Source organism: Odontomachus brunneus, unplaced genomic scaffold, assembly GCF_010583005.1.
Source record: "Odontomachus brunneus isolate Ranch 3 - 2012 unplaced genomic scaffold, Obru_v1 Obru_scaffold_073, whole genome shotgun sequence".
Taxonomy (NCBI): Eukaryota; Metazoa; Arthropoda; class Insecta; order Hymenoptera; family Formicidae; genus Odontomachus; species Odontomachus brunneus.
Window position 1 is genome coordinate 1,066,199 of NW_022639523.1, and position 21,195 is coordinate 1,087,393.

Sequence of the window (21,195 nt, forward strand, 5' to 3'; positions counted from 1 at the left end):
CTCTCTCTCTCTCGCTTCTTCTTTTTTTTAATCCAATGATATGAATTGTTCCAGACCGTGGTAGACTGTTTAATTGTTTGTGTGCCAAAAGAGATCACGAAGTATATGACCAAAAGTGATCATTCAGTTTGATATGCCCAAGATTAATGCACCTGCAGGATTAAATTAATCACAATTCTCTATTACGACAACTATTCTCAAATATTATAAAAGCAATCATATAACGATATCAAATCGTAAAACAAGAAAAAAAAACGCGATAACACTGTTAAAGTTCTCTTCATACAAAAAAAGAAAAACGCGTTCTCCAGCATTATCCATATGCAAAACAAAGAAGCGTGACTTGGCACTCAAATGGTTAAAATAACTTCTATCCGAAAGATCTCTTCATATCCGACGAAGCGGTAGGAAGTCCCTTCTCAAAGCCGCTTGCTCCAATCTTTACAGATTAGCAAAACAGCAGCGGCAGGAAGACAGTGGGGTGACAGTCGGTGAGAATTAGTCAGTGAAAATTGGCAATTCAGCGGTGAGGCTCACGTAAACATGGATGCTGGAGCTGGGCAGGGTAAAAAACAAATCCGTGTGGGATTTTACGATATCGAGGGCACCATCGGCAAGGGCAACTTTGCCGTTGTTAAGCTGGCCAGACATCGAATCACGAAAACGGAGGTACTGCGCGAATTTCCCGCTAATAATATCTCGTTGTAACAACGACCGTGTGTTCAAAGAATAAATGTTATGAATTGCCTTTTTTCAGGTGGCCATCAAGATAATCGACAAGACTCAATTAGATCCTACCAATTTGGAGAAAGTATACAGAGAGGTCGAAATTATGAAGCAGTTGGAGCATCCTCATATCGTTAAATTATATCAAGTCATGGAGACGAAGAATATGATCTACATGGTAAGAGAATAATAACGATGACATACCGTTTCGCGAATGTTGCGGCGTGTTTTCCGAACGGATCACGTTACTTCTCGCTGTTTCAGGTGTGCGAGTACGCGAGCAAAGGTGAAATATTCGATTACATAGCACGCTACGGAAGAATGGGAGAGCCCAGAGCACGTGCGACGTTCGCGCAGATACTCTCCGCGGTCGAATACTGCCATGTGACGGGTGTGGCGCATCGCGATCTAAAAGCGGAGAATTTGCTTCTGGACGCGCAGATGAACGTGAAAATCGCCGACTTCGGCTTTAGCAACAGATTCGCTCCGGGTGAGCGACTGAGCACTTGGTGCGGTAGTCCGCCTTACGCCGCCCCGGAGGTTTTCCGCGGGAAACATTACGCCGGCCCGGAAATTGATGTATGGGTAAGTCTTGCGAATTGAGCCAATGAAACGGAAGTTCACGTCGATATTGGCGTAAATTGCGCGTCTACTTCTTGAAAAGGAAAAGATCGGTGTTTCTTCAGTTTGCAGTTAGTCGAAACTTTTAAACCGATAAGCTCTAAGAGCTCTCTAAGTGAAAACTGAAGAAATGTGAATTGGTCCTTTTTCTCCTCCAAAGTGCGGAAACGTTTGCTCATCTTGCTCCTTCTTGCAGAGTCTGGGTGTTGTATTGTACGTGTTGGTATGCGGAGCACTGCCCTTCGATGGATCAACTCTTCAATCATTAAGAGATCGCGTACTAAGCGGCAGATTTAGAATTCCTTACTTTATGAGCACAGGTACGCATTCCGGAGCGTGTATTTTGCACGTTTGTATAATATCGACGTCGCATCTACATATCGAAACTTCTATTGCAGACTGCGAGAGCTTAATACGCAAGATGTTAGTGTTGGAGCCTTCCAAACGATACACCATTCCACAAATTAAACGGCATCGTTGGATGGCAGGAACAGCGGATAGTATATGTTCGGTGATTGTAACGAGGCCATCGTCGTCTATTCAAGAACCGAACGAGCAAATACTTCGACTCATGCACAGTTTAGGAATAGACATCACTCGCACCAGAGAGGTGAGCAAGCATCTTTCTCAATGTTGTTTTTATTGTGTGAAATTAAAAACACGTTTATCTATATCTTATCTATCAAAACTCGATACTCGATAGACGGAATGGTGCTGAAAAGTTTCGTTATATTGTACAACTATACGCATAGTTCTGGAGATAAATGGCAGCATTGTTTAGTGAATTCTATTTTTCAAGTGTACACACACTTCTCGAATATACTTTCATATAGCATTGTATAAATATGATTGTTATCTTTTAACAGTCTTTACGAAACAGCAGCTATGATCATCACGCGGCTATCTATTTCTTACTGTTGGAAAGATTGAAGCAACATCGTGTCAGCAGCACCATTAATAATACTTGCTGGTCTACTGTTGCAAGAACAAAAGAAGATAAATTTAAATCAAGGTAGATCATACACATTTACGTCATTAAATACCATCATATAAAAGCATCTTTTTTTAAGAATTTCAAGTACCAAGATGTCATGTTAACTTCCAATCCTACCAGTTCGGTGAAATATCACGAGAATAATGACTTAATTTGTCGATTTTTATTTACAGCGATAGCTTAGTGGGACGTTGAACTTTATTGGTGGGTGGCGCACATATCGAAGATTTTGTCAGGACAGGTTGGATTGGAAGCACATTGCTGTCACTTTATTTTTGGTAACTCCTCGTTTTATTTTTTTATGTCTTTCTTTCTCTGCCCCATAAATCTTGATTTATAATAATAATTTTAAGTTGCTTTAATTTCATATTATTCACTGAATCACATTATTATTTAAACCATATCCCGTAAACGCTTATACTACTATTCATTTTACATACCTCCTATATATTAATAGAATTTAATGGAGTGAAAATTCACTTCTCTAATTTTCGGTAAAGTTTTATTTTTGGCAAATGTGTTTTGTGACTTATATGTTTGTTTTATTATTTATAACAACTGGAACAGACTATACATCGATATGAATTTTATATATAACACAGCGTAGTAGCACTAAAAACAAGAGTCCAGATTATTTTCCTGCAATGATATTTTATACAATTTAATGTGGAAACGATATAATACATCTCTTTTATGGTAAACTAATGCTAACAGATCAATTAATGAAGAGAATGCTTATCGAGTGCTTTTCGATTGATTGCTACACAGTGCATCCGTTCATCGTCATGGCAAGAAATCATTCGCGACAAAATGAACGAACGCTTTCTTCGAGTAATAAAACGAAACGAATCATTTTCTCATTTCAGAGCAAGAGATGATACCGGCAGAGGAGGTAAAAGATTCAGCTCGACGAGCTCTTCAACCGATGAAGGTTGTTGCAGCGCGGAGGGCGATTTGGAGGAAGGGCCGAGCGGCGACGAGTTGCGCGAAGCGCAGATCAAACTCGAGGAGCACCGATTAGGCCTAGATCACGATATCAGTCAACGAATTGACAGTCAGATAGTCAATCGAAGGTTAAGCGATTACCAGCATCATTTTGATAACCCGCTTATGGATCCTATTGATCCTCCCAGTCGGACGACGCTGTTCATGGCGGGCGGCAGCGGTAGCTCGTCCTCGGAACTCTTCGAATCCAGCTTTGATTCTGGCTGCCCGCCAGATTACACGGGGACGAATTGCTTCACGAGCAGTCTACCGTCCTGCACGCCACCGCCACCTAAAAGTCCATCCCCGATCACTGGTAGGATATCTCGAGTCTCTCAAGGACGAAGAGCGTCCGACGGTGGACCCAGATTACTGTTCTGTCAGCAAGGCAGCGGAGACAGGCCATCTAAGCAGAGAAGTATTCAAGGTACGTTCTCGTATCTTCTCTCTAACGTTCTCTCGATTAAATTTTCTAACGTAGTGCTTACGATGATATGATAACTGATCATTTTCTAGATTCGGGGAAGGCACGAGGTCATCTGGACCTAGTCCATCTTAGGCCACCGTCCACACCGCCCGACAATCAGCAGCAATTCAAGATGCGCGGCGATTCGGGCACGCAGCTGCAACTTTTGGTACAGCAACGCATGCTGCAGCAAAAACGCAACCTGTATCATCGGCACCGAGCTGGCGGCAGTCCAACACCGATCCCGGTCTCTACCAGCAGCACCAGCAGACGCGCCGATCATGTGCCGAGGCAAGACAGTTACAAGCTGGCCCAGCGAACGCAGATTTTGCCGCCTCTCTCTCAGGGTCACGTCGACCGAGACTTCGACAGAGACAGGAAGCGAGACGAGGAGAGATGGAAGAGTCTACCGTCCCGATTGGCAGCGGACTGCCAGTTAGCGGAGAGATCGCTAATATGGAGCCAGCAGGTAAATTCATAGAGAAGTTACGGTGTAAAAATCACACAGTACAGACACTGGGCAAACGTATCGAAGCGACTTGTACAGCCGATTCCTCGAGTGCTTCTTGCAATTGGACTGTGATCTCGAAATCTCTATTTTTTTGGCGAAAGTAACTCAATCGACATGTAAAACGACACTGGGAAGCCCTTGTACATAGTACACTCGATGCAGACTATAAGGTCTCATTGAGAATGTCTTGACGTTATTGTAAATGCCTTGCACGTTTACAATAGTGAGCTGATGTACATATTGTTATTTAGTAACTACAATTAAAAAAAAAAAGTACATACCTGCGATTTATTAGCACAATTATTTATGTTAAATTGCAAATAAATGATTATTTTTCTTTAATTTGGCAGTTATCTCTTACTCTAATTTGCCTTTACATGCATGAACCGATCCTTGATAGATAATAACTACCTTGTCATTAATAAATCTCTTTCTCTCTCTCTCTCTTTCTCTCTTTCTCTTTCTCGTAAATTTACACATATTTCAAGCAGAAAGAAGATACTTAGTCAGAAGAACTCCAATTATGTAGATAGAAGCCATACATTACTGACATAGACGGCAACTACAAACAATCGTCACGCGAGAAAAGTGAACATTTTCAAAGTATTACGTGTTAGTATTACGAAGAAAAAAAGATTTGCTTCCTTACGCGCGCGCATACTTCTATTTTGTACAAAGTATTTTGTTAAAGAAAAAAATTAGACCTACAATGCTTTCTTATCATTTTGCTTAGCACATTTTGTCTATATGTGTGCATATATAAGTATAAAGATGCACAAGAAGAATTTAATCACACATGACAGAGATTAAATAATTGATACGTTGTAAAATGTTAGGTGGGCCTTAGTGGAGGCGCGTCTTACTTACCACCGGGCAGTGTAGGTGGTTTCTTGTGGCCCACCAGCAGCAATCCACATTCAACCATCTTCGAGAATGTAGGAGATCCCATGGAATAAACTTCTGCCCTATATTATTAGTAATTATCTCGAGATCTTGCGTATGAAAAGCCAAGCCAAACTGTTATGTCGATTCTTTATCTATCTTTCTTTCTTTCTCTCTCCATCCCTCTCTCTTTTTCTCTCTTTCTCTCAGCAGTGTTTCCTTCCCAGTCCTTCCGCATTGACTTATATTATTAAAATAGTTACATATCATTTTATCTCGGACAGAGATACGTTAAGGGACTATGTCATATATGAAGAATTTAATATAACATATTCATTCGTCTATAATGATCATCTACTTTACATACTCAAGATCTCTGATTAGATGTATGGTACATGTTACTGAATGCCAAAGATTTACACTTTTATACTTTTATCCATCTGAGACACTGCTAACGGAGAATTCGGTGTTTAAATATAATGAAAACTTATAGACGTTTTTCATGTGCAAGCCGTTTGCTAAAATGCTGCTTCATAAAGTTATACTATTTATCTCGCTACAGTGTATTCTATGTCCGTATAAAAAAAATCACGCATGTATCTGTACCGTGAGAGACAGGAGATTAATGTCCATTTCTTCGATGTGCGCATTGCAAATGGCACAAAAGGATTTATACGGAGGAATCTTTGCCGTACAGTAACATATGTACCTGCCTTATTAAAATGACTGATTCTACCAGTCAAATATCCAATTATATCATAGACTGATAATTAACAAGACGAAACACCAAATTTGGTTGAAGAGCAAGTGGCATATGACTTGCCTTACGGCACTCGCTGTTGAGAGTTACAGCGAGACAACTGTGAAGTTTTTGAGCATCCTTAAGTGGGGTTTTTGATTGACAAGTTCGAATTTAGATGTAGAAAGCTCAGAGGATTCGTTCATTTTCGTGACTGTGTACTCATGCATGTAAAACGAGAATGATAGAATACATGCGTCGAATTGACGCGCGATACGGAAGTCTTTAAGAAAATATAACGTACTGCCAATGAGTGAGGAAACAACGAGTGCTCAAGTCGTTGATGAGGTATAAATAATAAAAGGTTATATAGAGTTAAGGCATAGAAATGAAATATCGAGCAGACATGTAAAGAATAGGAGTGCGACTGAGATAGAATTAAAATTCTTCCCGCAGGGAAAAACACAAGTACTATGCCACTTCCGCTTTTCTGTTTATTTAATCCGAAGAGTGGAAACACGACGCGAGTTTCGAGGGATTTTCAGTTTTCTTAATAAGCGTTCCAGTAATACTGTACAAAATTAGTGATGTTTTCCTCTTCCACTCTTCACTGATGACTATAGAGAATAGGAAATAATAACGGAAAACAATAATATTAGCAGTAAATAGTAGCTAACATGTAAGAGACGAGAAGTGCTGCATTCTGTAAAGATGTTTAAATAAATTATTTATGTGATCACACGAATTTCCTATAGAAGAGTATAAGTTGAATGACATTTTGTATATGTTATCTCTTTCTAGAAATATTTATAGCCACATTAATAGTTGCACTACTTTTATACAAGTGTCTTTCATGAATATTCGCTGGTACTCTAAATATGGTTTTTTCTAAACAGGATGTTCTTCTATTTCGACAGCTCTGTTTTATGAGCTTCTTGCATGATTATAATTATTAGGAAACGTTAAAAGAGAAACAATAATGATTACGAAACAGTTTGTACGTTTGATATGAATACAGCACTTTAAAAAGAAAAAACAATATATATATACATATATATATTATTAGAATCTAGTAATTTAGCCAGTAGTGTAAGCAATACCGGCCGCGCACAACTGACAACGACTTTACTATTCAAATTTTTCGCCATTTTTTACCCGACAGGAAACAATCAAACTTCGCTCAAAAATCTTTTGATAAGTAAAACATAACTGTTAAGTTAGCCTAATTGCAAACGAGATCTATCATTCGCAAAACGGACATCGACGCAGGATATCCATGAATCTCAGGAATTGAAAATCAATTTTGGCATTATTGCGAGTTCTCTCATTCGCCTGTCTTTTCTGGACTGATAGAGCTTCGAACTGCGTAAAATGGAGATCCAATACAATATATGTTTCAGTGAGCAATAATTAATTTCACTTATCCATCAAAACATTTATGCATGTTCGACTACACGGCTCTTGCGAGAAATGTTGCGACGATTACATGTGATATGTAGCTATTATTTCATGAAACGTAATCTGTTTAAGGGCTGAAGCTACATTTTTGCGGAAGTAATTATTTGCTATCAAGCAATGACTGCCACATACGGACAATTCGTCGTATCAAACTAATCCGACTGAAATAGTCACTTATATGTGCATACAACATAACTAATTCAGTTAGCTCATGCTCTTAGCAAAGTGCGCATATAATATTACTTCAACAGTCATATACGATAGTAAGTAGTTACTTTTTGTAAATTGCAACAAATTGTCGACGTATGTATGTATACATGCGGGTTCTGAATAAAACATATGCAGATTGAAAAATTAAATTAATGCGTTCAGACCACATTGAAGATATTTATTTACTTCATAATCCTATGCTCCCGCAAGAGAAAATTTATTTTTACAATATAATTATAAGAGCCATAATCGAGTCATAACTTACAATAGTTGTCTAATGTTTAGCGCTAAAAATATCACAGCCTGTTTTTGTAGCATTGTCCTTAGCTTGTTGTGGTGTGAGTTGTTCATTTTCACTTGGACTTAACGGCTCCCCGTTCTCATCCAATTCACCATTTATAAAGTCTTTTTTTATCTTCTCAGCATATATTATGTCAAACAAATCTTGAGCAGTGAATCGACCTTGATCAAATTCTTCCACTTTATATGACACATAAGGCTTCAATTCAAATCCTTCCAGTGAGGGGACAATTAATTCAGGGACCATCTCAGGCACAAAGTAAAATTTACCATTTACTTTGATTCCAGTATCTCTTACATCTCTCTCTGTAATCATAATAAATGATATACATATATTAGAAATATCTAATTTGTATAATATATTTTGTAAGTTCATATAAATACTAATTATAAAAACATCACAAATCTCAACTACTTATTAAAAACTATTTTTCAGTCTTAAACTTTTTGTAGTTTTATTCTATATTAATTTATTATGGGGACAAAGAACATATATTATTGTTATTGGCTGTGTTCAGCCAGAGAAAGTAGCTCTGTAACTATTGTGAGATATTCCATTGGTTATTACCTAATAGTCTATAAATTTCCAACATATTTGTTAAAAAGAACATTATTTTCTCAGCATTGTAAAGCAAATCTTTAAACTGTCAGTACAAAATGCTAATACAGCTGTTGAACATAACTATTTACAATATAATATAATAATCTATAACATAACAAAGTAACATAACAAAAATATATAAACCTACAGAAAAGAAACGATAACTTACTGTCTATTGGTATGTCAGGATCCGGATTTTTCGCCTGTGCCTCTTTAAACTGACGACTGCCTCGTTTATTATACAAAAGGAATTTTCGGAAATTTCGTTTTCCATGACAGACGCATGAAGTCGCGATACCACGCCGTAAGATCATACAAGTAGAAGCCATATCGATTTCTATTATTCAGACAACACATTGATAATAACAGATATATACATTAAAATACTATTTAAGATATATAATACAATAAAGTTATTTTAACCTATAAAAATGACTACATGCCTACCTGGAGCATGTAACGAGAACAACAAAAGTCTAATCTCAGCTGAATCGTATAAAATTCCGCGCATGTGTAGTAGTGCGAACGTCAGCAGCAACTGGCAGTAAGCATGCTCTTTGCATTGGAGTGACGACACGTGTTACGTTTGGTCGCGTATTATATTGCAACACGTTACGTAGGGCCTAATTTGACAATTTTTTTTTAAAAGATAAAAGCGTAACCAACTGATTTAAACAATGGATCATTATAGCATGAAATTAATAGAAGATCTTCCAGTGGATGGAATAACTACAACGTAAGATAAATGTCATTTTTATCTGTGCTCATATACACACACAGAGGCAATAAACTAAATTGAACACATTTGTATTTGTTTGTGTTTGCATAATAGAAATGATATCGTGAAAAACAATGGACCAAAAAAGCCTACAAGTTCTTCATCATACAGCAAGCTCAAAGTGGAAATGCAAACACTGCAGATATCTGAGGAATCTGAACGACAGCTATATGATACTCTCAAACATATTTATGGAGCTGTAAGTATATACATAAATTTATTAGGAAATGCATAAATATGTTTACACCAATGACTATTAATCTTTATTTTTTTATTGTTATAATACCTTTGTAGAAATTCAAACTTTCTGATGCCTCTGAGTTTGAGAACAAAAAGTCAAACTTAAACAAGCAGTACTGGATGGAACGTGGTAATTTGGTTGTGAAAGAAATAGTGGATTATTCTTCCAAAGACACAACTTCCAAAAGTGAAGAGCAAATAACAAGGGAATTTGCAACTTCTAAATTGGAGAGCTATGGGTACAGTACTGTTTCCAAAGTGAGATGATGTATTTTGTCACTTTATTCTGTATAATATAAAAGTTATTTATTGTTTTTTATAGTTTTCATGTCTCACATTGCATAGAAGCTTTAATGCACACAGATGGTGATTTAGGTAAAGCTTTAGAAGTACTGTTTTACAAGTACTATGGAATTGAGGAGATTTCACAAAATAAAGATTCTGTAGACATTGATGAAGCTAATCTATTGGTGCAGTTATATGAAGAGAAAGAAATAATGGAATCTATATATGGGGAGGCTTTTCATGAGAAAATAAAAAATTGTATTTGGACGGTACAATTGAAATTAAATTATTTAACAAATAATCAGGAAACTGAGAGAGTTGTTGTAAAAGAGAAAAAGCAAGAGAAGGAGAAAGAGATATGTCGACTTTTTGTACGCAATAAATGCAGATTTGGTGACAAGTGTAGATTTTTGCATCAACTGCCAAAGAAAGTATCAAACACACCAATTCAGAAAGATCCATATTTTACATTAGAAATAAGATTTCCTGAAGGTACAATATAGAATTAAATGTATTTATTGAATTATACATATAGCTAGTTGTTAGGAGTTGTATTATGTAATATCTATTGACAAAGTAATAAAAATGTTTTCATATTTTACAGGTTGTAAGTATCCATATGAAGCGCCCTATTTTTATATTTATAAGAACGATGGGATGTTTCCACGTATTGATTGCCTAAGAATAGCCAGAAAATTGCATAACCACGCATTATCATTAGCCAATCAAGGCACATCTTCGTTATTTTCCACAATTTCATTGTTGGAGTATGATGATGAATATAAGATAAAAACCTATTTAGAGGAGAACAGAGAACAATTTTTGGATCAATTCGAGCCATTGTTTTCAAAGAAACCGGAAAATGAGGAGGAGGAAGAAAATGCAGCCAGTCATTATAAACTCGGTAGCACTAATAAGAAAAACAGAGATCGTATTTCCTGGGAAGAGATCATCAAAGAGGACAATTTAATAGAAAAAAGATTTAAAGAGAAACAGAAGAACACTAATTACAGAAAAATGAAGGAGACACGAAAGAAATTGCCTGTATGGTCTAATATGACTAAAATTTTAGAAACTGTACAACAGAATCAGGTTGTTATTATTTCAGGTGAAACCGGATGTGGTAAGAGTACTCAGGTACATAATGTTCCTTCATCATCATAAAAAAAGAAATATATATTAGAAGAGAGAATAACAAAAATCTTAATGAAAACATTATAGGTGCCGCAATTTATTTTAGACGACTGGATTATTAACAGATCACAGTCAGAGGATAAGCTTCATGTAAATATAGTGTGTACTCAACCCAGAAGAATAAGCGCTATAGGAGTTGCGGAACGAGTGGCGGCGGAGAGAGACGAAAATATAGGAGATTCTGTCGGTTACCAAATACGTTTAGAGAGTAAGATGTCCAGTAAAACAAGATTGACGTTCTGCACCACGGGGATACTACTGCAGAGATTATCTGCGAGTTTCGAGTTACCGGACGTGACTCACGTCATAGTCGACGAGGTGCACGAGAGGAGCGCTGAGAGGTAAAATATTCATATTTCTCCCTTCGCATTTTCTTTATGTTACTTTTTTCATATTTCTCCCTTCACATTTTCTTTATATGTTACTTTTTTCCCTTTAGCGATTTGCTGCTGATGCTTTTAAAGGAATTATTATTGAAAAGACCGACTTTGAAAGTGATACTGATGAGCGCGACGCTCAAATCCGACACGTTTTCCTCGTACTTTGAACAAGCGCCGGTCTTAAATATCCCGGGAATGACTTTTCCGGTGGAGCAAATCTTTCTTGAAGATGCATTTGAAAGAATAGAATATGTTGTCGAGGAAAATTCAAAATTTACACGTACAATTAGGGGCGGTTGGGACCAACTTGAAATCGATTTGGAAGTCGCTGATATCGAAGGAATACCTGCTAACACTCCCAAAGAATCTATCCAAGATGAGAATTTGACGTTAAAACAACTTGTTAGCAGATATCATGGTTACTCCAGACAAACGTATAAAAATTTATATATTATAGATCATAAAAAGATTAATTTTGAATTTATAGAGAAGATTCTGGAATGGATTGTTTTTGGAGAACACGACTACCCCAGAACAGGTTCTATTCTAGTAAGTATCTTTTATTTGTTGATTGTGTTTGTTTCATTTGAAGTGGACAATTGCACGTTTAATAAAAAATATATCTGCGCATTTCATCCCTTTTGATACAAACTCATATAACAAATTCTTTCACAAAGTGTGTACTTCTATCAGAAGATGTATAGTTTTTACGTAAATTTCATATGCATTCAATATGTGAACGTGCTGATTTTCTTTTTAATCCAAGATTAATCCACGATGGAGTACGCAAATTTATTTTAATCTGCTGTGGCGTTTTATTATTTTTTGTACATATATATTTTATTGTGTTGTAGGTATTTCTGCCAGGCTTTGCTGAAATTCTCACTTTAAAAGATCAATTGTACGATAATAAGTACCTCTCACCGAAGACTAAACAATTCGTCGTCGTGCCGTTACACTCGAGTCTCTCTAATGAAGAACAAAGTCTCGTATTTCAGAAAACCAAAAACGGCGTCCGTAAAATTGTACTCAGCACAAATATGGCTGAAACGTCTATTACTATAGACGATTGCGTTTTCGTGATCGATACAGGAATGATGAAAGAAAATAGGTTTAACTCGGGCTTGAACATGGAGAGTCTAGAGACTTGTTGGGTGTCACGGGCGAATGCTATGCAGAGAAAAGGTCGAGCTGGTCGAGTAATGCCCGGAGTCTGTATTCACTTGTACACTTCGTACAGGTTTGTATTAAAGTTTCCATTGAGAATAATGTGTGATGAATATAACGTTTGTAATATACAGATGATTATGTAGATTTAAATATCATTTCGCTGGACAACCTGTACCCGAAATACTGAGAATTTCTCTGGAACCACTACTTTTACGTATTCGGTTTATGCATAAAGAGAAAATGATGGATCTGCATAAGATATTTGGTGAGAAAATCTTGTACACCTTGTTCGCTGTTTGTTTTAAGTTTAACAAGTCTTTTCGAATCTTTCAGAAAGAATGTTGGAACCACCCACGCACGAAAATATCACGAATTCCATAAAACGCTTGCAGGATGTCGGTGCGTTTGACTCAAGATGTATGTTAACGCCACTCGGTCATCACTTAGCCTCGTTACCTGTGAACGCAAAAATCGGGAAATTGATATTATTCGGTGCGATTTTCTGCTGCTTGGATTCTGCGCTGACTATCGCAGCCTGTTTATCGTACAAGAATCCGTTTTACGTACCATTCGAGAAGAGACACGAGGTTGATCCCAAGCAAGAATTCTTCGTGGCTAACTCGGATCAGTTAACCGTTCTCAAGGCTTATAAGGTATTTTTTTTTGCAATTGTGAAATTATTTATGGTGGTCTAACGATAATTTTCAAATTTTATTTATAATTTAATTACAAAAAAATTTCTTACTTAAATTATTACAACAATAATTAGTTACTATCGGTTCAAATATTAAGAACTAGTTAACACTGTAGAAAAGCTTTCAAACATTTTTAATCAAACATTTCTACTACACACACATATTGCTGTATAATTTAAATTATTCCTTTACTTTCTCTTGACATTATTATTTTATTGACATTATTATTTTGTATAACTTACATATATTCTTTCTAATAGAAATGGTTATCCGTTCGTTCACGAGGCGCTCAAGCGGCACAAGTGTTCGCCAACTTGAACTACTTATCCGTGCAAACCTTTCATACTTTGGCGGATATAAAGTACCAGTTCTTGGAATTGCTGGTATCGATCGGTTTCGCACCTGTCGACTTACCTAAGAGACGGCCAAATGTTGACAATATTTTAGAGATTACTGGTCCTGAATTGAATGTCAACAATGACAACTACAAGTTGCTGCAAGGTCTCCTCTGCGCGGCGTTGTATCCCAACGTGGTAAAGGTTTTCACACCGGCAAAGTCATTCCAAGTGCAATCAGCTGGTGCAGTTCCTGTTCTGCCTAAACCAGAGGAGTTGCGTTTTCAAACCAAGGATGACTGTTTTGTCTACATCCATCCGTCGTCTGTGAATTTTCGCACCAGTCACTATACAAGTCCGTATCTAGTATACCAAGAAAAGATTAAAACCAGTCGAGTTTACATCAAAGAGGTTTCTATGATACCAAGCTTACCATTATTATTATTCTCTGGTTATCAATTAAACATGGAATTGCATAATGGCACATTCATTCTGTCCTTGGGGGATGGCTGGATCATGTTTGTAGTGGAGTCACATAGGGTAAAGTTGCAATCATGATAAAGAAAATAAAGAGAAGTATTTGCAATATGCATGACTATAATGCTATGTACTACTTTCAGGTGGGTCAACTTTTGCAACGTATAAGAACAGAACTAGCAAAATTGTTACAACAAAAGATGCAGGATCCTCTGTTAAATCTTTTAAATCATCAAGAGGGCAAACAAATTATACGTACGATTGTAAACATAATAACAAAAACATAGACAAATGTTGTTAAATATTTCACTAAAACTTTGCGAAGCATATTTACAGTTACCATGGATATAAAAGAATATTTTCTTTAAATAAGATGATTATGTGCTTACCTAGACAATGTGAATAAGAACATGTTTTTTTTTACCTGAGTAATTCACTGTGATAAGCCAATTGATATCAAACTATTTACTCAAACATGCTGTAATACAAGAAATGCTATGAATTTTGTGCGAAGTAATAAAAATTATTTCTTGATAATAACAAAATATATTTCTTTAAATTTTAAAATTTTAAAACTCAATCTCCTCTCTCCTTTCCTTTTGAAAGTTATATACCAATAGAAAACAAATGAATGCCGAAAAGAACATAAGTATTTTAGAGTATCAATATAAGGAGAAAATTCATTAGATTTCACTTTGAATTGCTTTGATCCGTTATTCAATTGTGCCACAATAACGTGCCAAGTTTCGTAATAATTAAAAAGGAAAAGTATATGTGTCATAATTAAAGAGCCAATCACGAGCCATAATTAAATCTTTCACTACCTCAATCGCTTTATCGATACTTTAAATCCACTTAAATCCATCACTACTTCAGTTGGTGTAGTGTGTATAGTGACGGCTCGTAGCGGAGACTTTGGAACTAATATGCGATTCTAAGCAAAGCTGCGTTCCGAAATGTACTGCCAGTATTAAAAATCTATAGTTCATGTTACGTATATAGAATTATAGAATTTCAGTACTGAAAGTGAATTTCGGAACGCATCCCCAATATACGAGTAATGCCCAATTTCTTCACCTCCGGTTAACTTTATCTGCCAGTTATTCTATTAGAATTGACCAATCATATTTATGATTAGCAAGATTAACCAATCACGGTTGACATTTATCCGACAGATGAAGTTAACTGGAGAAGAAGAAATTGGGCATAAATCGTAAAGTCGTAGCTTACCAATCAATCGTCTACTTATAAGTTCTTACGAGTCTTACGAGAACGTTACGAGTTTTACGATTTTGTCTAAAATTGCAATATAATTTTATAGAAATAACGGATCTAATAATCGATACACACTTAATTTAGACCCGTTATTTTCACAAAGTTATGGCTCCTGCACACAGGAGCCATTAGAGTCTGACCATCAGAAGAATTCTGGCAAAATTCTTCGAGAGAAAAAGATATATATTATATATATAGACCCTCTAGGAAATATATATCTTTCTCTCTCGAAGAATTTTGCCAGAATTTCTCTGATGGCCAGATTCTTAAGCCAGCGGCACACGATGCTTGTTTTCGTGCTGGATTGCTTGCTGGACGGAAATACTGTAATCTGATTAGTCCGTCTTCAGAAATGCACCAATCAAAACAGAATATTTCCATCCAGCAAACAATCCAGCATGAAAACAAGCATCGTGTACCATTGGGTTTACTATAGGGTCTCTAGTGGCGACTATAAACTATCGATATATATGGATGATTCGAGTTCAGAAATATCGAGAAGGTAATCGATTCCTTAACAAAAAGCAGAGTCGAACATCGATTGTTGGCCGTATATCCCCTCTTCACACCTCAGATTTTATCTGAGTTCTGAGCAATTTAGCAGTGACGTTCAGAAGTGTCATATGTGTTTCTCGCGTTCTTTTTTAGCCTTCACGTTTTTAATCGCAACGCTGAGTGTTTTCTCCTTGACTTTCATATGTAACTGCAGTTAAAGATACGAGCATTGTTCTCGAGAAATCATAGACATCTGTAATACAATTAACATGTCTGCTCTTCAAAAATCAATTTTAAAATCCAGACTACCACCATCGGCTGTCAATTTTTCAGCATTAAATTCCAGGTTTGTGTTCGTAATCTTACATTAATCTTGAGTCAGATAGAGTAAGTATTTTAAATTACTATGAAATCATTCCATATATATAGAGTATTTTATTTCTAAGGATTAACAAATTGAAAGGAGCTCAACGAAAAAGAGACTATGATCCAGTACAGTGGAATCCATACTTTGATTATTCTAAAGATGTATTGGTGGGGCAGAATACTTTTCATGTTTATATCAAAGGCACAGAAGGGCCCTTGTTAGTTTTATTACATGGTGGTGGTTACAGTGGTTTAACATGGGCAGAACTTACAGTAGGTATTCAGAAAAAATAATTTGTTCATTTTCTATTTATAAGTGATGTATAGAATAAGTGTTAGTGGTAAAAATGGAAAGTTAGTGATATACTGTATACACATACATGTATATCACACAATAAAATTAATATATATCATGAATTTTAGAAATCTATTATGACAATGGTGTTATGTAGAGTTATGGCAATTGATCTTAGAGGTCATGGGGATACTTATACTACAAATGATGAGGATTTGTCTGTGGATACTTTAGCATCGTAAGTGAGCTATATTATATGACTGTTTTCATCATTTTAACTATATTTTTTTTCTTATTCCTTTTTTTAATTTCTTCAAATAAAAAAGTTCAAAATATGATTCAATGAAAACTAAACAAACATTTTATTAGTATAAATGTTAGAGAAAATTTTTATTATATATACATCAATATATCTTTCATTTAGGGATGTTGCAGCTGTTGTAGATATAATTGAACCTGAAACTCCAATAATACTAGTTGGTCACAGCATGGGTGGAGCAGTAGCTGTAAGAGCAGCTCAACTAATTCCAAATTTATATGGATTAGGAGTTATAGATGTTGTAGAAGGCACAGCAATGGACGCGTTAGCTTCCATGCAAAGCTTTTTAAGATCTCGACCGTCTAGTTTTAGCACCATATCACAAGCTATAGAATGGTGGTTGGTATTTGTTAGTTATCTAAAATAATTTGGCTTTCTTTGCTAAAACTTTTTTAGCTTTCTATCTAATGTTTAAACACACTATTGTATAAAATAAAGTTTTATGTGGAGAGATTAATTTTTAATCATATATTTTTAATCATGTATTTCAGTGTGCGTAGTGGACAGATTCGTAACATACAGTCTGCGAAGGTTTCGGTTCCTGGACAGATAAAAAAGTTAGTGAGTTTTTAAGAATAATCCTTAGGTTGTAATATTTCATATTAGTGATAAGTGTTAGGAATATAAATCAAGTTATATGACACTGTGTCATTTTCAGCATTGAAACTAGCAAATTAGCAACTCATGATATTGATACATTGTCAACCCAATACACGTGTGAATCTAATCCAGAACCAGTTATACCACGAGATGATATTATCCAAGAAGAAGATTCGTCCAGTATGCCGCCACCTGTGTCTCCTACTGTTCCTGCCAACAGAAAGTACGTATGGAGAATAGATTTGGCAAAGACAGAGCAACACTGGTTTGGCTGGTTTAAAGGATTGTCGACGGCATTTTTGAATGTTTCGGCACCAAAAATGTTGTTATTAGCAGGAGTTGATAGACTAGATCGCGAGCTTACCGTAGGACAGATGCAAGGTATATTATTTTCGAGATCGATTATTATACATTACTTCCACAATATTTTCTAATGAATTATTTGTTTGCAAAAATATAGGTAAATTTCAAATGCAAGTACTGCCTGCGTGTGGGCACGCGGTTCACGAAGATGTGCCGGATAAAGTGGCAGAAGCTATAGCTACATTCATGGTTAGGCATAAGTTCGCGGAGCCAGCATCGGATTTTCCACGGTAATTTTAATTAACTCATCTAGTAAATAATTCATCGATTTCTCCCTTCTGTATAAATAAATATTCGCTACCTGCGTCATAAGTTATTTATGTCTCAAGCATATAATTATTTATATTTTTTTTTATATTAGAAATATAGAATAGTAGGAATACTGATTACCTATAGTTCCCATAGTTTTCGTGATTTTCGTCATTAATTTTGCGAGAAATATTTAATTGATTGTAATTAATTTTTTCAGGACTTTTCCGGCGTGTTAAGAAAGTTTATAATGCAAACTCATTGAACAATGTGAAGAATTTCTTTTAATTAGACGATATGATTATTTATTTCAAGGAGATATATTCATAAAATATAGGGACGTATATCGTACATGTGTAAATAAAGACATTTATCTTGATGAGAAAAATAATTTGTTCTTACATTTCCTTCGCTACGTAAAAGCTCGTCAGACTTCGACTTTTGCATTTCAATCGATAATACTATAATTTAACACGCACGCGAACGATATTAAAAATACTCAAAGTTGGGAACGTTACTTCAAAAAAGTAACGCGTTACCATTATCTTTACTAAGAAATAATAGTTACTTTTTTGTTACATTTTTATAATACTAAAATAAAATATTTAATTGATTTTAAAATAAAATTGTTTTTTAATCTTAAATTATTATTTTTAATGTAGCCAGTTCATCTAACAAAATATTCCCAACTGCAACTGTCTTTCAGCGAATATCGAAATATTTCTATCCAACCAAGAATATCTAATACACGCTATCAGCACACAACCAGCACATTATCTATTATTGAATAGAGATAATTAAACGATAAAAGTAACGGTTGAATTTGTTACAGTTACAAATAGAAAAAAGTAACAATTGCTATTGAAAAAAATAGCGATAACGGTAACAATGTTACAAGTAACATGTTATTTCCCAACTCTGAAAATACTTCTATAATACTTATTTTTCAGTTTTTATATCTAACACTTATATTCTATCATACATTTGTAGAAAAAGTTAATAATTTATTGTACATCACAGAAGTACGAAGAAATTTACGAGAAATTGTGTTTCTTCTTATGAGAAAACCATATTTGTATATACAAATTCTAGAAAGTTCTTACATATGTTCTAAATTTATATGATAAATACAAACTGCCACAACCACTTTGTTATTAGCAAAATTATTCATTAGAGATTGAATGTTTATATAAAATCGCGCAATCATGTGTACATACTCGTAAATAAGCAGCAAAAATACTGTTTGCCAATATCAATAAAAACGTGTAAAAATCCTATAAAAATTACTATATGCTAAGAAAAAATTTAATACTTAGTTGTGAATAGTGTTACTTAATATTGCTTTTCAAAAGAAGTAACACTGTAATTAATTTAATGTGTGTGCGATGTCACAAGAGAGAAAGAGAGAGAGAGAACAAATTCTTTGAAATATACCCAAATCAATATAAGGAAGATAAGCCTGGTTACTAATTATAAGTGATTTAAGTGTTATTGGCTAAATATTTTACGACGACACAGGGTCCTGCACGGCCAGCTTTAAGAGGAGCAACCTTTAAACATAAACACATCTTGTAAACTTTACATAAAATAAATTTATAATTATTCCACTAAACTACAGCAATATATCTGGATTTGCTTGCGCTTTTAAAGCATCACATCTTTTAGATCGAATAAATGTTTGAAAATCACTTCAAAGATGCAAATTCCGTATTGTACAGAGCAGTTTTAATATTTATACACTTACAGGTTCCCACTCGTTAAGATGTGGATCATAGGCTTCCACCAGTGTTAAATACTGTTGACCGTCGTAACCTCCCACAGCCATCAATCTATCACCTAGCACACAGACACCGACTGCGTCTCGAGGCACGCTCATTGGTGCGACCATAGTCCACGTATCAGTTTTAGGATCGTACCTATTAATTATATTATGTTTATGACTGCTAATACACTTGTATTTAAAATATAAAGACATAGTACAATTTAAAAAAAAAGTAATTTATTTCAATGCATGATACGAAAAAAAAAATTTGTTTGATATTCTACTTCTTCGATATAGTTATGGAAAAAGAGAAAAACTTAATCTACATTAAAAATTATACGACACAATAGTGTGATTTCACCTTTCTACACAATCAAATCTGCTAGCATTAGGATTAGTGGCTGGAGCATCATGACCACCGAGTGCATAAAGGCAACCATTCACTACTCCCACACCTACTCCACCTCGCCTCTTCGACATAGGTGCACACGGTGTCCACTTGTTAGTGTGAGGATCGTAGCATTCCACAGTATTTAAGCAGGAACTGATATCTCTCCCTCCTACGGCGTACAACCTAAAATAAAGAGATTAATGTAATTTCTCTCTTCATCTATTTATTAAAGACGAATATATTAAAATAGAATGTGTTTTCTCATATATAACACTGAAACAATCAATTTATAACATCATAAATTGCACAATCATATTTTGAATTAATACACTTACTTATCATTTAATACAGCCACGCCAACTGTAGACCTTTGTATGGACATAGGACATATTGAGCTCCACTGACGCGTCGCTGGATCCCATCTCTCTACAGTATCGAGGAAACTCCAACCATCATGCCCACCAACAGCATACAAGGGTCCACCTAACACTGCTACTCCTGTAATTTTTTGACGAATGTTATAACGTATTTAACGAAAAATTAGATTAAATTTTGCATCATTTACCCAATCCATGACGATGAACATTCATAGGTGGTAAAGTGCTCCATAGAAAAGTGGAGAAATCAAAGCATTCCACCGTATTCAGTGTTTTTAAACCATCCCTGCCACCTGCGACAATTAATTTCCTATCGACTACTACTGCACCGAATTGCAGTCTTCTGCCACTCATGGCAGCCAAAGACATCCATGCATTGTCACGTAATGAAAATGCATCTATAGACGTAGCACCTGAAAATATTATAAAGTTTATTACTTTAAATTTTTTAAAAAGAAAAAGAAAACAGCAAGCAACATTTTTAGTTCATTCTCAAGCGCGCATTTTTCCATATTTATATTAATACATTAATTTTCTTATATTATGTTGCTTTCTTTATATCATATAATCACGATTTTAATATCATCAATATACTGAAACAATATATATATATATATATATATATATATATATATATATATATATATATATATATAT

At 35.3% G+C, this 21,195-nt stretch overlaps 5 protein-coding genes across 9 annotated transcripts in view; 3 read left to right on the forward strand and 2 right to left on the reverse strand.

The window, feature by feature from the left end:
* Positions 1–7,740, forward strand: part of LOC116847061 (MAP/microtubule affinity-regulating kinase 3-like) — a 9,707-nt gene extending 1,967 nt beyond the window's left edge. Inside the window, exons 2-11 of one of the 3 annotated variants that reach the window (XR_004378652.1) lie at positions 448–669; positions 758–904; positions 991–1,311; positions 1,544–1,667; positions 1,746–1,957; positions 2,214–2,359; positions 3,208–3,752; positions 3,842–4,260; positions 5,139–7,322; positions 7,454–7,740. Coding sequence is in view for 1 of the 3 variants with exons in the window: in XM_032821645.1 (XP_032677536.1) it covers positions 544–669; positions 758–904; positions 991–1,311; positions 1,544–1,667; positions 1,746–1,957; positions 2,214–2,359; positions 3,208–3,752; positions 3,842–4,260; positions 5,139–5,258 (2,160 nt within the window). In the remaining 2 variants the exon portion in view is untranslated. Of the gene's footprint in view, positions 1–447; positions 670–757; positions 905–990; positions 1,312–1,543; positions 1,668–1,745; positions 1,958–2,213; positions 2,360–3,207; positions 3,753–3,841; positions 4,261–5,138 lie in introns of all 3 variants that reach the window. The other 2 variants (XR_004378651.1, XM_032821645.1) reach the window with 2 other exon arrangements.
* On the reverse strand, positions 7,736–9,089 carry LOC116847062 (39S ribosomal protein L41, mitochondrial). 2 transcript variants are annotated; one of them, XM_032821647.1, is made up of 3 exons: positions 8,940–9,089; positions 8,662–8,829; positions 7,736–8,197 (listed from the first exon to the last, which is right to left on the reverse strand). In XM_032821647.1, the coding sequence occupies exons 1-3, from the start codon at positions 9,001–9,003 to the stop codon at positions 7,866–7,868; spliced, it is 564 nt and encodes a 187-aa protein (XP_032677538.1). In that variant the 5' UTR covers positions 9,004–9,089; the 3' UTR covers positions 7,736–7,865. The 2 variants fall into 2 exon arrangements, with proteins under 2 accessions (XP_032677538.1, XP_032677537.1); XM_032821646.1 differs by having other exon boundaries at positions 8,916–8,979.
* An 80-nt stretch (positions 9,090–9,169) lies between these two features.
* Positions 9,170–14,586, forward strand: LOC116847060 (putative ATP-dependent RNA helicase DHX57). Its single transcript, XM_032821644.1, has 12 exons — positions 9,170–9,228; positions 9,325–9,469; positions 9,565–9,749; positions 9,833–10,287; positions 10,400–10,932; positions 11,017–11,330; positions 11,429–11,918; positions 12,224–12,609; positions 12,683–12,804; positions 12,873–13,192; positions 13,495–14,109; positions 14,190–14,586. The coding sequence occupies exons 1-12, from the start codon at positions 9,170–9,172 to the stop codon at positions 14,331–14,333; spliced, it is 3,768 nt and encodes a 1,255-aa protein (XP_032677535.1). The 3' UTR covers positions 14,334–14,586.
* Positions 14,587–15,884: 1,298 nt separating this feature from the next.
* LOC116847041 (protein phosphatase methylesterase 1) lies at positions 15,885–18,396 on the forward strand. The gene is made up of 8 exons (XM_032821613.1): positions 15,885–16,162; positions 16,263–16,455; positions 16,606–16,715; positions 16,902–17,135; positions 17,288–17,353; positions 17,455–17,777; positions 17,857–17,989; positions 18,229–18,396. Exons 1-8 carry the CDS (start codon positions 16,086–16,088, stop codon positions 18,245–18,247), a joined length of 1,155 nt encoding a protein of 384 aa, XP_032677504.1. The 5' UTR covers positions 15,885–16,085; the 3' UTR covers positions 18,248–18,396.
* LOC116847040 (kelch-like protein 5) overlaps positions 18,364–21,195 on the reverse strand; it is a 4,618-nt gene continuing 1,786 nt past the window's right edge. For both annotated transcript variants that reach the window (XM_032821611.1, XM_032821612.1), the window contains exons 6-10: positions 20,727–20,951; positions 20,497–20,659; positions 20,132–20,344; positions 19,753–19,924; positions 18,364–19,558 (exon numbers count right to left, since the gene is read on the reverse strand). In XM_032821611.1, coding sequence (XP_032677502.1) covers positions 19,490–19,558; positions 19,753–19,924; positions 20,132–20,344; positions 20,497–20,659; positions 20,727–20,951 — 842 coding nt within the window. In that variant the 3' untranslated portion in view covers positions 18,364–19,489. The remainder of the gene's footprint in view (positions 19,559–19,752; positions 19,925–20,131; positions 20,345–20,496; positions 20,660–20,726; positions 20,952–21,195) is intronic.

What these genes read in the sequence shown, in the direction of transcription:
- LOC116847041 (XM_032821613.1), top strand. Translation starts at nt 16,086, where the DNA reads ATGTCTGCTCTTCAAAAATCAATTTTAAAATCCAGACTACCACCATCG. An exon ending in TTTTCAGCATTAAATTCCAG is followed by an intron (nt 16,163 to 16,262) that starts GTTTGTGTTCGT and finishes TTTATTTCTAAG; the next exon opens with GATTAACAAATTGAAAGGAG. An exon ending in GTTCCTGGACAGATAAAAAA is followed by an intron (nt 17,354 to 17,454) that starts GTTAGTGAGTTT and finishes TGTCATTTTCAG; the next exon opens with CATTGAAACTAGCAAATTAG.
- LOC116847062 (XM_032821647.1), bottom strand. Translation starts at nt 9,003, where the DNA reads ATGCGCGGAATTTTATACGATTCAGCTGAGATTAGACTTTTGTTGTTC. An exon ending in GTTCTCGTTACATGCTCCAG is followed by an intron (nt 8,830 to 8,939) that starts GTAGGCATGTAG and finishes TCTGAATAATAG; the next exon opens with AAATCGATATGGCTTCTACT. An exon ending in TCCTGACATACCAATAGACA is followed by an intron (nt 8,198 to 8,661) that starts GTAAGTTATCGT and finishes TTATGATTACAG; the next exon opens with AGAGAGATGTAAGAGATACT.
- LOC116847060 (XM_032821644.1), top strand. Translation starts at nt 9,170, where the DNA reads ATGGATCATTATAGCATGAAATTAATAGAAGATCTTCCAGTGGATGGA. An exon ending in GTGGATGGAATAACTACAAC is followed by an intron (nt 9,229 to 9,324) that starts GTAAGATAAATG and finishes TTTGCATAATAG; the next exon opens with AAATGATATCGTGAAAAACA. An exon ending in CACTTGTACACTTCGTACAG is followed by an intron (nt 12,610 to 12,682) that starts GTTTGTATTAAA and finishes ATGATTATGTAG; the next exon opens with ATTTAAATATCATTTCGCTG.